We start from the raw sequence: 15,081 nt of genomic DNA, 5'->3' as shown, positions 1-15,081 counted from the left end.
AACCAAGAGATGAATCATTAGAGGTCACACCACAGTGCATCCCCTACATAAACTATAAACAAACAGATGAATCATTAGATGTGACACCACAGTGCATCCCCTGCATAGACTATAAACAAACAGATGAATCATTAGATGTGACACCACAGTGCATCCCCTGCATAGACTATAAACCAACAGATGAATCATTGGATGTGACACCACAGTGTATCCCCTGCATAGACTATAAACCAACAGATGAATCATTAGAATCATATAATAATATGTTCGAATCTCTGAATCAACTCAATGATCACTGTAGCCCGGGGAAGACCAATGTAAATTACAGTTTTAGATTAATGTCATCATAGTACAGGTGTATAAAATAATACCGGTGTGTTGCGCCGTGCGTATGGATATATAATACGTTTGAAATATATACCTCAGCTCTATCTGAACTATAGTAAAATGTGAAGAGAAAAATGAAATCAAAGTTGTTCCGACCAACAAATGAAAGTCAGGTATTGTGGCATTTATTTAGTTATTTCGAGTGGCATATTTGCCCATTTGTACACTGGCATATTCTTGTCAAGGGAAGTGTTTCTCCTGCTATAAGCCGAAGATCCGGGTTCGATTCCCCAAAAGGGAGAAATGTGTCAAGCCCATTTCGGGTGTTCTTGCCGACATATTCCCCGCTGGAATGTTGCTAAAAACCATATCACTCACTCACCTCTGCCACTGAATATGCATGAGGATCACGAACAGTTCTATTAATAATGCGGCTAGTTATGGGGCGGCCGTTTTAATTCGAGTAGAGGGTACTTCAAACATTTTATTCTGAACATTGTGTACACGAACTAGAAGTTGTCATGGTAACTCCGATCTTTTATCTAATTGTTATAATTGTACTTTTCGAAATACGGAAATGCTTGTATCATGGCTTTCTGACCCATGTCCGACATGATTTGTTAATCTAAACCTTACATAGCATTAAAAGTAGCTTTGACAACAGAGTACCTCTACATGTTTCATATTACCGTATTAATGGAATTATAAAGCTGTAAAGTATGGTACATATCAGATTTGCCCGGCGGTCTTTATAATCCAGTTTTTTAATGACAGTCACGTGTTCTGCATGTGATTGCGGGAAGTAACAATACATTTGTTTGTTACGCGGAAACACTCGACAAATAGCCAGGGTGCACATGAGCGAAAAACCTGGCCCCCGACGTGACGACGCACGCAGTGAGTATTTGAACAGAACAATCAGCTTCAGATATGGAAATAATGTTTAATGAATGCTAATGCAGATATTAGAATGTCGCTTTCAATTGAGTTGTTCAACAGTTATAAATAAAGGGGTCACTACTGCATAATGTGTACAACTACGAGTATGTTATTAAAATATGTCCCATCCCTATTTTCTAGCAAACTTCGAGTATGTCTATTGGGCTAGGACGTTTGGATATAAAGGGTGTTTGTTGCTCCAGTTGCAGTTCTACATCTGTAATGAAGACAGTGAACATGGCATTTGGTTATGGACTCATTGTCACTGTATGCAGCTGCATCCGAGGAGATGGTGCAGTCGATGGTAAGACACTACTGCTGTTTATATATCGGCTCTGTTCCATCTCGGATCCTTTATTACCTTACAACTACGTTAAAGAAACACTGTCACACTTGTCTGTATTGCGTGAGTTGTAATAAGGAAGTTATGCCGGAAGTATTTTACCGAGTCAAATACACGCTTACTTGTTCAACAATTATGCAAACAGACACACTTGTTTTGCATGGATCTATCATTTTCTGGAGGTAATGGTTGATAGATTAATGTGTATCGAACACTGTTTCGTATCGCTAACTGACTACTTCTATGATATGTGACGAGTCGACCATAAATGGGTTTACGAAGCCATTTTACTTGCTTGTCAAATCAACTTATCACAATACATACTTTAACGTCTATTCCGACGCTATTCCCATAAGTCCATGCATTGGATTGTTTTGGTGTCATAGATTTGGGAAGCACTGAATGAAATCCTTAAACTAATCCACCCGTCAACAGAAGAAATCACGAAGAGTTACGAAAGCTAAATGATTGTATTTCAGCCACGACAACTGTGTATGTTCAACATGGAAGAACTGCCATGCTCTCGTGGACCTTGCCCAAGCCAGAAATCAGGGAATTTACAGTGAGACATTCATCTGGTTATCTGTTTCACCTTACGGACTATAACAAGGTGAGTGTAAGTGATGCATCAACACTGAAGGCGGTTTACACTGGAAACATCAATGCTTCGGGATCAGGAGTGTTCGCCTTCCAGCTGTTTGATGCAGGGATTTGGTCAGCCGGAGGCAGCTATTCATGTTACGGCGGTTCACCTAGTTCCAGAGGAAGGATTATTCCTAACTGTGGTCAGAAGCTTGTTATACTACGTGAGTATCAAATATACAAGCAAGAAATAATTACATTAAGTCGGTCCTGTGTAATTAACAGTAGTGAAATGTGTTCGACATAAAAACAAGGGGAAGTGCAATTTGCTGGCAAATATTGGTACCATATCTAAGTGTCAGATATACCACAATTATTGACAAAGAAATCATCGTTCATAAAATTCAGAATCTGAAACAAACAAGATAGGAATCTGAAATATCATATGTCATACAGTAATTCCTACTCGCAGATCTCCAAGATCCCTACATCGTGACAAAGGGAATGGTTGAGTCAAGCCGTATTGCCAGTCTATCGTGCTACTCCATCATCAGATCCTCGCCAGTTTCTCATGTCATGGCGTCAGTCACCTGGAAAAGAAATGGCGTGAACCTGACTATTGCTGGGAAATATCAAGTTTCCATAGATTATGGGTGGTTTTCCTACGATAGCATCACTTACAACAATACTTTGACTATCAGTAAAGACGGGACAGACGAAAATGTCACATACAGTTGTCAGGTTGAGGTAAAGAACCATCTGTTTCAGTCCAACTGGAGCTGTGGTTATATGCTGAATACGGAACGTGAGTTACATTTATACATTATGTCTTTGTACATTTACAATGGACAATGCAGAAGTAGATAACACTTGTCAGAGACGTGCGTCCTTGATCCGACTTCCTTTCTTGTTATCGATCTCACAAATTGAAGTAGGAAGGCGTTTCCTATACTCGCGGTACTTACGGATATCGGCTGAAAAAATAACACAAACAATTCTTATCGTATGAATGCTTGTTGTTTTCAAATGAAGGGCCTTCTCCTCTAACATCTACATCTATCAGCTGCTGGATCCATCAGGTGAATTACCACTCGTTAGCCCGGTGATAAACAATACGATCCGCCATTGAGGCTTCTCCCATTCTCGCGGTATTACCAGGAATTAACGTTATTGAGTGCATGCAAGAGCAATCCTGCCGGGAAGGGCGGGAAAAAGTAATGATATGTCCAAGTTGGTATAAACTCCCCAATATTCGTGACACTGCAAGATTTTGATCACTCACAGACTTGGTCCACTTCCTAGTTACCAGTCGGTGATGTAAACAACCGGTAAGTGTCGCGCATCGGCGATTTCGACAGAAAACGTATTTACCGCGAGAATAGGAAACCCGCGAGAATAGAAGACGGACCTACATCTGTACATTAAATGGTAACTGATACTATTTCTCTACAACAGATCGGGTAGACATGGGCACCAACTATACAGTCCTGAGCGTTGGTGACAGTGCGACGGTAACCTGGAAAATACCTCGACATCGTCATTTAGTTCATGTCAAGTCCGACTCTGGTAGGCACATGTTTCGACAGGAGTCTGCTGCAGTATACGTAGAGTATTACTACTGGCCACGAGTTACCATCACCGAAGTTATTACTTCATCTGCTGCGAATGTCGTTCGGTTTCGACTGTACAACGTGACAGAAGCTGATGCTGGCAGATACAACTGTGATGGTATTCCTTGTGAATATGTCCTGGTTGTCTCGCGTAAGTACGAGGGTGACAAGGTAAGAGAATATTATTTTGAGGGAAGAAATATTTGAACATAAACCTATCATGGACGAAAATTCAATATATATATATATATATATATTGTTATTGTCTACAATAGAGCTATGTGATCACCCCAAAGACATTTAAATTGCATACAATCAAACATCAGTGAGTTCTTACTATAAGTAAATGCTATGAGTGAGTGAGTTTAGTTTTACGCCGCACTCGGCAATATTACAGCTATATGGCGGCGGTCTGTAAATAATCGAGCCTGGACCGGATAATACAGTGATCAACAGCATGAGCATCGATCTGCTCAATTGGGAACCGATGACATATGCAAACCAAGTCAGCGAGCCTGACCACCCGCTCCTGTTAGTCGCCTCTTACGACAAGCATGGGTTTCTGAAGGCACATTCCAACCCGGACCTTCACGGATAGTAAATGTTATGACTTGCATTACGTTGATATAGGTGTACCAGCAAAACCACGCATCACTTCCTCTACCAAGCCACTAGTCGGTGAAAACATAACCCTGATATGTTCCTCCACGTCCCGAAGTCTTCCCCAGGACCACAATCTGACCATGTTCTACAACTGGAGGAGAGACAACACGAGCCTGCTGAGTGGAGGACGACATCAGATATCAGGTTCCAGTTTGACTATCAGAGAATTCAAGAGACAGGATATGGGTAACTATTCATGTCAGGCTACGGAAGAAATGGGACTGAAGTCGGAATGGAGTAATACATGCGTGATGGAAGGGTCATGTAAGTACCTCATTCACTGTATTCCTAGTCTGTCGTACAAACCCTGAAGCAAATATATCCATACTAAAATGTTTGCCTGTGCCAAAAACGATAAACGACAGTAGTAACTAAACTGCACAGAAGATCACATGCATAAGAGAGTAGCAATTCTGAAGTCTGGGTCCCATACTTAAAATATGTAAGGTAATTTATATCATTGGTTCTTTATGCGGTAGTTGATATTGAATACATATTTTACAGTGAATTTCACAAAGTACAGCCGAGAATAGCCATTTCCATCTCCCTTTCATATATATATATAATGTTTGTTTGTTTCTTGTTGTTCTTTCTACAGTTAAACCCGCAATCCTGAACCTGTCAGTAAACGGGACATCCACGGTTACTGTCAGTGTAAATCAAACTGTGGAGTTCATGTGTGAGGTTGAGGGTTATCCACCGCCCCACGTGTACATTGTCCACGTTGGCAGCAGCAAGGCTGTCGTCAACATGCTGAGAAGACAAGAACCTGTGTATCATCTTCTCACACAGGTCCGGAGCTGTTCCCTGTTTGGACAGTACGTCTGTAGAGCCAATAACACCATAGGTACATCCGAAGGATACGTGGCTACGCTACAAAGTAACTATGATTATTGTGGTTGTTTCAAATACTTCCTCGCAAGATATCAACATTCCCTATTGGATTCAAAGCAACTCTGCATGACTACAGCAGTGTTATGCATATCTCTGTTTCCGGGGTTTGTTTTACCTAAGGTGACATTGAGTTTTCATTGACGATGTTCTGCATAAGCTTAAAATATACGCGGAAATGAAATAATGTATTTTCAACTTGTAACACACTGGAACACACTGGGGCACAAATGGAGGTGGTTGGGTTGTGGTTAAAGTGTTTGATCATCACGCCGAAGACCCGGGTTCGATTCCCCACATGGGTGCAATATGTGATGCTGTTCCCAGAAGTGACATTGCTCTAATATTGCTAAAAGCGACATAAAACTAAACTCTCTCACTCCACACAAATGTTCATGTACATTTCAGCTCCTCCACGGAAACAAGATTCAAAAGATTGTGAGATTGAAAATAAAAGGGATGGTAAACCACCTTCTGGAAACATCGAGTTCACCCTTTGTGCCTACCCAGCACCTGTAGTGACGAAATGGTACTTTGCCAAATATGGCAGTCCCAGAGACATCACTGCAAATGAAAAGTATAAGTTGGCTAGGAAGGCATCAACAGACAACTTGTATGACTATATGTTCACAATTACCAACATCACTGAAAACGATTTTGGAGCATATATATTTCGTTTTGAACATGCTGAAGCAACGGCCGATATAATCATCATTGCTTCACCCCCCAAAGGTATGTGTGTTTTCTTGAAAAATGGCTTGTCTTTACCGACAGGTTCCGTCATTCATAACTGTACAAGATGATCAAACAGTACGTGGAACTTAAAACGTAAAACAAAAGTAAAACAACAAATATGTGACAAAACAGAGGTGAACAGAGAAAGGTTTTGGAATGTGACACTGTTTCCTTATCTGTAAACTTCAAACGTTTACAGTGTGCCCCCACGACGACAACAGTATAATAATTCAATTCATAAAATATCGATGCCGGCTTCCAGCCTTAACACATTTCGTTGACGTTGTCATACGTGTTTACAAGGTAAGATGCACATAGTTACACGTCAGACATCGCTCTTGAGTAAGCGTCTACACCCTTTTCCCTTTCAGGTCCTTCTAACAGCTCTGTTGTCATCGGATGTTCAATTCTAGCTATCGCCTTGGTCGTCGTTGCCATTGTTTTTCTCTGCCGAGTTGAGTACATCAGAGGTGAGATGAAATCATGTTTCTACAATTTTAACTGTTAGCTTTATGGAATAGTGATTTAATTGTGATTTTACTAATCGCCATGCCGTTACAAGTACGTCACGTTTCATTTTGTCTTATTGCAGATTACTGGCGTATAAGGTAAGCTGCAAACTTACGTTATGTCACTGGCTGAGGTAGACTTTCGAAGCTGTAATAAATAATGCTAATGTCTTGAATGTGGATTTAAGGGCTTCCAGGTTTTGAACATATGTCACGCGTTCCAGTATATCGGTACGGTATTTGATTTTTGCGGTATGGATACTACACAAGTTTCTTGTAGCTATTTTGTATTCTTTATCAGTGTTTTATAAGGGCATGCTTTATGTATTTACAGATTTCCGCAGGCATTTATTACAGAAACAAACAACATAAATGTGTCACTGGAGAACGTTACAGAGCGAGAATATGATGTCATAGAGGATTCACATTTAGCGGACTCAATCGCTATCTCTGAAAATAGGCGAATGGACAGTGACGTTGACTATCAGAAGGTGAGAACCTTGTCTCTCAGTTCGGAGTCAAATAAGGACGATTTAGAATGCCACTATGACATGGGAAACAAGGAACAGAAAAATGAAACAGAAAAGGGAAGCACGAGTTTGAAAAATGATGTAAACGACGAGGAACAGAATGAATGTAGTGAAACTGAAATTGAGTCTGTTTTAGATATTGTCGGTGGTCATTTAAGTTTCCCGTTAACAATAGCTGATGATTTTAACACTTGTCTCGTCGGCACGAGATTTACTGTCGGGGAAACAGATAGGCTTTGTGTTGAGCTAGCAGAGAGAAATGATCAAGAGGAGGTAATGCAGAGGCCAGTTTCTGCCACACCATTGGATGACTTTGTGTCAACGAATCAACTGATTAATAAATCAGACATTTTGCTGTCGTCCTCTGCTGGGAGACAGCAGGTAACTTCTAGTGTTACTAGAAACGAGTATGAACATATTAGAAGACAAGCATTGTCTGATGAATACACTTCTTTGAAACCTGACCATAATCCGTCCGATAGCTTGTAGCATTGGATACCCACAACCATAATAATCAGATGAGACGGAGAAGGAATATTAATCGAGCTTTGAGATAATTCACCGTATTGTGCATGATACTAATTTTAACGTTTAACTCGACGTATTTATTATTTATGTCAGCTGTTTAAGTTCAAGAAGTACAATCCCCTCTTTTTTGAGGACCCTGTCATACTTGTGTACCTTCATAGGAACACCGATATCTGCAGTTTGTTTATTCACATGTCAGTGCTGATTTCTTTAAACCCGAGTGGGTTTCTGAGTTTTGACTGTTATACTGTATCCAAACATTATTGTATGCATTGATTGATTGATTGATTGATTGATTGATTGTTATATTAATATCCAAGTTGCTATGTATACAAACTGTAATGAAGTCCTTTGATACATGTGCATGTATACGTTCTTATGGTCTTGGGGGCGTTGGGGTAGCCTAGTGGTTAAGGCGTTCGCTCGTCACGCCGAAGACCCGGATTAGAATCCCCACATGGGTACAATGTGTGAAGCCCATTTCTGGTGTCCCCCGCCGTGATGTTGCTGGAATATTGCTAAAAGCGGCGTAAAACCAAAAACTCAGTCAGTCAGTCCTATGGTCTTGTCTCGTTATGTCAAAGGGAAGTAACTCTACTGTAGTGGTGTCGAAATGATTCGTTTCAGTAGTCCGTACGTTTCACTATCTGAACGCTTTTGACGAAAAACGGAAGTGTTTGGATTACAGAGGACTGACTGTATGCATTTTAAACGCTGAGTTACTACCTTTGCAGGGGATGAGGAAATTGCCATTTTCCCAAACTTTCTTTTTCTCGTATTTGTGGAATCAACATCCCAGCTTGTCCGTGCTTAGTTTTACCTGTTTTCCTATGAAATACTTTTTTTTCCTTGTGTTTGTAACAGTTATGAAGACATGACGACGTGCTATTTTTGTTATCAATGTTATTGTTTCAGTAAACATTTTGTTGTTCACGTTTTCATTTTATTTTTGTAACCACTAAACACCCCTTAAACGAACTGCGGAGTTATATATTTTGATATTTCCTAATCAATCAAACCTGACACTAAAGCTCAATAAAGTCTATCTATGCCATATAAACCTGAGGGGTGCTTCTCACTATGTATTAGACATGGCTTCTTTTCCCGGAATTACCGCATTTGAGGGTTTTGTTTGCTCCCAGGTTTTACTTTTTGTAAAGTAAGACCTCTTCCCATGTTTTTACTAACTCTATGTTAACATCAATATTCAAATTCATATGATATGGGAGTGTTTGAAATCAATTGAAAAATATCGTTAAAGATCAGCTTTAATGTGCACATGTTTTCCCTAGCAGGAATGGAACCACATCACTCAGGTATTAAGCAGACGCTCTACCTCTCGGCCACCGGGCCGACGAAAAAGCCAGGGTTGAATTATCCATTTATAGTTAGGCCTACTGTCATTAAATTGATTTTACTAGCCCTTCTGTTACTGTTATGTAGCTTCATTACAGGATCATCTAATTATCCATCATTGACAGTTTATATGTAGAATAAAGCACTTCTCATAATCACCGTCATTGATTTCAATTGACTTGGAATTAAAGTGTTCGTCGTATATTACACAATGCTGATATGTGAATATGTTTGAGATGGTCAGGTCATTACCATTAGTGAGTGAGGTTAGCTTTACGCCGCACTCAGTCATATTCCAGCGGCGGTCTGTAAATATTAGAGTCTGGAACGGACAATCCAGTGATCAACAGCATGAGCATCGATCTTCGCAATTGGTATAAGATGACATGTGTCAACCAAGTCAGCGAGCCTGACCACCCGATCCCGTTAGACAAGCAGGGGTTACTGAAGATCAGTTCTAACCCGGATCTTCGCAAGTCCATTACCATTAAGACAGCCCAAGATAACATTACCAGTAGGTTTTCCGACATTTTAAAAACTGATATCACTGCTATAACATTCTCTGGATATATCTATATCCAACGTGATTGACTCCATCATATAATAAGCAATAACCTAGAATAGAGACGATACGCTAGTTCTACACATCAACAAAACAGGTAGTTCAGTACACATTCGTGAACTACATCTATAAAACAAGACACACTAACTCATTTAAATGACCATAGTAACGTACTGGGTCGGCGCTGTTGTCATTGATTACGTGTATTACGAGGTGAGGTGAGGTGAGGTGAGATTGGGCTTTACGTCGTGCTTGAGAATATTTCGCTCATATAACGACGTGCATGCGTGTGTATGTGTATGTGCGGCTGCTTGTACTAGCCCAGACTTAAGCTGGTTTTATAGTGCTAGCCCACTGAGATACCATACCGCAGTGAAGCATAAATACCCGAATCAGACACACTATACTGTCTCCGAGCCGACCAGAGCGCCAGGCAGAGACCAACAAGTACCATATTTTAACGTCTTTTTGCATGACGCGGTCGCGGTTCGAACCCGCGACCTTCCGCTCTCCGGGCGGACGCTGTATTACTTATATGTGCGGAGCTAAATAACAACGTAATGGAAACTGTAATTTCATGCTTAATCGGCTTTGAATGTATATTTTCGGGTAACATGAAAGGGACAGTAACTTTTTTCGAATGACTACAGTAATGCAATTTGCGTAAAATCGGTTCTGTACATAAGTTCAGGACTATTTGTAGTTTTCTGTCGCTTTCGGTTCCTGTCGTCCTATCGTATTTATATAAATCCCTAAATGGCAAAAATAGATTGTTGAATCACACAATGGTGGGAAACCTATTACCTACTTGACAAGGAACATATACTCTGCAAAAAAAGAAACGCACAGGTGATAATGAAATTTAAAATTAACTTTATTTTATTTCTATGCAAACAAAACCCGGTTACTTTAACCAAACATAATGTATACTTGTTCATATCCATTAAGTATCGCTCAAACACACCATTTCATGAAATATTGTTGTTTGATGATGGTTTTTGAAAATATCATGAGATTTTTACGTGTAAATGACACTTCGAACGATATGCACGTGAAAGTTGCTTCACCTATGCACCAGTGTGTAGGGTATATGAGGAAGGCAGTTTAACGTGTTCAATTCACTTTCAACGCCAGTTTACTGACGAATTCAACATGCCACGACTTAGCGAAGCTGACCGGAACATCGCCATCGGACGTCTTGAAGCTGGCGAATCTCAGTCATCAGTTGCAAGACACTTCAACGTGCATCACACAACAATTTCCCGTTTATGGAGGCGCTACAATCAACTGGGCTCGACCCGCGACCGACCTCGGAGTGGTAGACCACGGGTAACCAATGCTGCACAGGACCGCTACATCCGGGTGTTCCATTTACGTAACCGGGCCGTCCCAGCAGCACAAACAGCAGAGAACGTCCCAGGTCTTCGCCGCGTCTCCGCCCAGACCATCAGAAATCGCCTCAGACAGCACGGGATACGCCCTCGACGACCTCACGTAGGATGCACACTACGACCTCATCATCGCCTGGCACGTGTTCGATGGTGCAGGAACGTCCACAGATGGAATTGGAGACATTGGCAGCGAATTTGGTTCAGCGACGAATCTCGTTTCCAACTTCAAAGACACGATGGTAGGACGAGAGTCTATAGACGGAGAAACGAACGTTACGCCCGTAATTGTGTAGTTGAAGCGGACAGATTTGGAGGGGGAAGTGTGATGGTATGGGGGGCCATTTCTTTACAACGGAGAAGTGACTTGGTGCACGTCCGTGGTAACCTGACTGCAATTCGTTACAGGGATGAAATTCTGCAACGTCATCTTTTACCTGTCATCAACCCTCAACGTCACGTTTTCCAACAGGACAACGCCAGACCGCACGTGGCTCGCATCACGATGGACTACCTGACTAATCAGAACATCACAGTTCTTCCCTGGCCTTCAAAATCCCCGATTTGAACCCAATAGAGCATTTGTGGGACCAGCTTGGGAAACGCGTTCGACGTCGTCAGCCTCAACCCCAAACGTTGCAACAACTGTCTCAAGCCTTGCAGGAGGAATGGAGGAGGATCCCCCAAGCACGGATTCAAAGACTGATCATGTCCATGGACAGGAGGTGCCAAGCTGTGTTGCAAGCTCGAGGTGGTCACAACAGGTACTGACCTCCACGCCATCTGTACGCCCGGTGCAATGGTTTCAGAGACAAATGATAGCTGCATGTTGTAAAGCTGACTCTTGACAACATCCATGTGAAATTTTACGTTCGTGCGATCATTAGTTAAAGTTTTATTTGGAAACAAAATAAAGTGTTTACATTCCTGAGTTTTCACCTGTGCGTTTCTTTTTTTGCAGAGTATATTTGTGTCGATCTAAAATGTATGTTATAGGTCACTTTCTAAATGAGCTTATAGTCGTCACCCGTAGCATATATCGTTTTAGTAATCTGTAAAATACAAACGTTAACAATATGCCCCACGCCGATGTTTGTACGTACGTACTTATACACCGTCATTGTCGGAAGAAACAGGGTGTGGTGTCTGTGAAATTGGTTGAATGCAATGTCACGAAACATATTTAGCAGCTGTCACCCATAAGTCCATCAAGACGTATGTGTAATGTGTGTTCCGAGATTTGTATCCTGAAAATACATTTATCATCCAAAACTGTTCCACAGGAGATATCGTTTGTGTGAGATCAAACGATATCTCCTAGGAGATATCGTTTTGACAGTAGATTTTGTACAATGCCTTGACAATGCTATTACGTCATGTACTTGATGACGTCACAATGCTATGACATCGCTGCACTGCAAGTCTAATGGCAGTACCATGTTCAGAGATGTACATTTTTCATTGAAATTAATGAAGAGTGATTTTGGATGATAAATATAATCTCACCCTCGTGTCTTCTGATATCAAATATATCAACACTCGTTGATAAAGTAAAAATATCCTCGGCAAGCCTCGGATGTTTGTAGCTTTATCAACTCGTGTTGATATAATTGATATCAGAAGACGCTTGGGTGAGATTCTCTATGTCTACAACCCGCAGTGACAGAAAACAACTCCGCCACGGAAACGATCCTCTGTGAATTATACGTCTCTGGGTTCCGTCTCTAATCCTTTTGTTTGTTGTCTGGTACAACCAACTAGTTAATTATGTTGTATATTTATTGTCTGTGTTACACATAGAAAACATACATTCTTTCATCCTCGTATTACCGTGACAAAAGGTAATGAATAGAAATGTCGCACTTACAAAATAAAATAAGATGATATCCAGATTTGTCCCTCTTGTACATGCCAACTTCTTGCATGCCACTCACAGAAGTGCATTTACTTTCATGTACACGCCACCCAGTTAATCCGCAAACATTTAGTACATGTATAAACAGAAGGAGCAATCCAGTGATCTATTCTCCAAGTAAGCTACCAGACACCTTCTTATGACAGGGCATGTACAGCGACAAGTCAACTATCAACTCGTACAACACTGAAAGGAGATATTACTCATAGAGCGTGGAAAGACTTTACTGAAGAAAGAAGTTCTATGGATGGTGGCAGGACATATCACAAACTGTCCAACACGCAACCTATATCGTTCATGAGCATTCCATCAGGCTCGGTCTCCCTTCCAATAAGTTGGGATGTTTTGAAACTGTACTTTTTTTGCATCGAACGTCACCGTTTACCGTATTCGATTCTTCCAAGCAACCGCATCTATTGCACACACGAGTTAGCGTATCATTTCGTCAGGGTTCCATTCACTTCCTTATCGGGAGCACAAGTGAACGTCTGATACTTTGTTCTGGTGTTAACAGCGATGTGGTCTTGAGATGATCAAATGTCTTCATCTCACTCTGCAGTTAATGTATAGGGATACCTACAGTGTTGGCCACTATATGTTGGCTACATCGATGGTTCTATATGACAGGGAGAAAATGCCTGGACGTTACTGTGGCAGTCAAATATTGGTCACGTTGATGAAGCTATCTGACGGTGGACTGCATTGCCTGGACGTTACGGTGACCGTGATAATTATATTGGTCACATTGGTGAAGCTATCTGACAGGTTACTGCATTGGCTTGGCGTCACGGTGACCGACACATATTGGTCACATTGATGAAGCTATCTGACAGGTTACTGCATTGCCTGGGCGTCACGGTGACCGACACATATTGGTCACATTGATGAAGCTATCTGACGGTGGACTGCATTGCCTGGACGTTACGGTGACCGTGTTAATTATATTGGTCACTTTGGTGAAGCTATCTTAAAGGTTACTGCATTGCCTGGACGTCACGGTGACCGACACATATTGGTCACATTGGTGAAGCTATCTTACAGGTTACTGCATTGCCTGGGCGTCACGGTGACCGACACATATTGGTCACATTGGTGAAGCTATCTTACAGGTATACTGCATAGCCTGGGCGTCACGGTAACCGACACATTTTGGTCACATTGGTGAAGCTATCTTACAGGTTACTGCATTGCCTGGGCGTCATGGTTAGCGCCATATATTGGTCACATTGATGAAGCTATCTTACAGATTACTGCATTGGCTTGGCGTCACGGTGATCGACACATATTGGTCACATTGGTGAAGCTATCTGACAGGTTACTGCATTGCCTGGACGTCACGGTGACCGACACATATTGGTCACATTGATGAAGCTATCTGACAGGTTACTGCATTGCCTGGACGTAACGGTGACCGACACATATTGGTCACATTGATGAAGCTATCTTACAGATTACTGCATTGCCTGGACGTCACGGTGGCCGACACATATTGGTCACATTGGTGAAGCTATCTGACAGGTTACTGCATTGCCTGGGCGTCACGGTTAGCGCCATATATTGGTCACATTGATGAAGCTATCTAACAGGTTACTGCATTGCCTGGGCGTCACGGTGACCGACACATATTGGTCACATTGGTGAAGCTATCTGACAGGTTACTGCATTGCCTGGACGTCACGGTGACCGACACATATTGGTCACATTGGTGAAACTATCTGACAGGTTACTGCATTGCCTGGACGTCACGGTGACCGACACATATTGGTCACATTGATGAAGCTATCTTACAGATTACTGCATTGGCTTGGCGTCACGGTGACCGACACATATTGGTCACATTGATGAAGCTATCTGACAGGTTACTGCATTGCCTGGACGTCACGGTGACCGACACATATTGGTCACATTGATGAAGCTATCTGACAGGTTACTGCATTGCCTGGACGTCACGGTGGCCGACACATATTGGTCACATTGGTGAAGCTATCTTACAGGTTACTGCATTGCCTGGGCGTCACGGTTAGCGCCATATATTGGTCACATTGATGAAGCTATCTTATAGAAGCCTGGGCGTCATCTTACAGGTCTTACAGGTTACTGCATTGCCTGGGCGTCACGGTTAGCGCCATATATTGGTCACATTGATGAAGGCGTCCGGGTCGGTGACCACATCACGGTGACCGTCACATTGATGAAGCTATCT

The 15,081-nt window shown here is 41.8% G+C and overlaps 1 protein-coding gene across 1 annotated transcript; it reads left to right on the top strand.

Annotated features, from left to right (window-relative positions):
* The first annotated feature begins 1,155 nt into the window (after positions 1–1,155).
* LOC124286915 lies at positions 1,156–8,016 on the top strand. Its single transcript, XM_046723371.1, has 11 exons — positions 1,156–1,224; positions 1,470–1,570; positions 2,089–2,415; positions 2,664–2,996; positions 3,647–3,952; positions 4,432–4,728; positions 5,063–5,344; positions 5,764–6,087; positions 6,462–6,560; positions 6,683–6,698; positions 6,934–8,016. The coding sequence occupies exons 2-11, from the start codon at positions 1,489–1,491 to the stop codon at positions 7,616–7,618; spliced, it is 2,751 nt and encodes a 916-aa protein (XP_046579327.1). The 5' UTR covers positions 1,156–1,224; positions 1,470–1,488; the 3' UTR covers positions 7,619–8,016.
* The last annotated feature ends 7,065 nt before the right edge of the window (positions 8,017–15,081 follow it).

This window comes from Haliotis rubra, unplaced genomic scaffold, assembly GCF_003918875.1.
Source record: "Haliotis rubra isolate DU_JTF1 unplaced genomic scaffold, ASM391887v1 Scf396, whole genome shotgun sequence".
Lineage (NCBI taxonomy): Eukaryota > Metazoa > Mollusca > Gastropoda > Lepetellida > Haliotidae > Haliotis > Haliotis rubra.
Note: the sequence above shows the minus strand (reverse complement) of the source record. Positions and strands in the feature narration are given on the sequence as shown.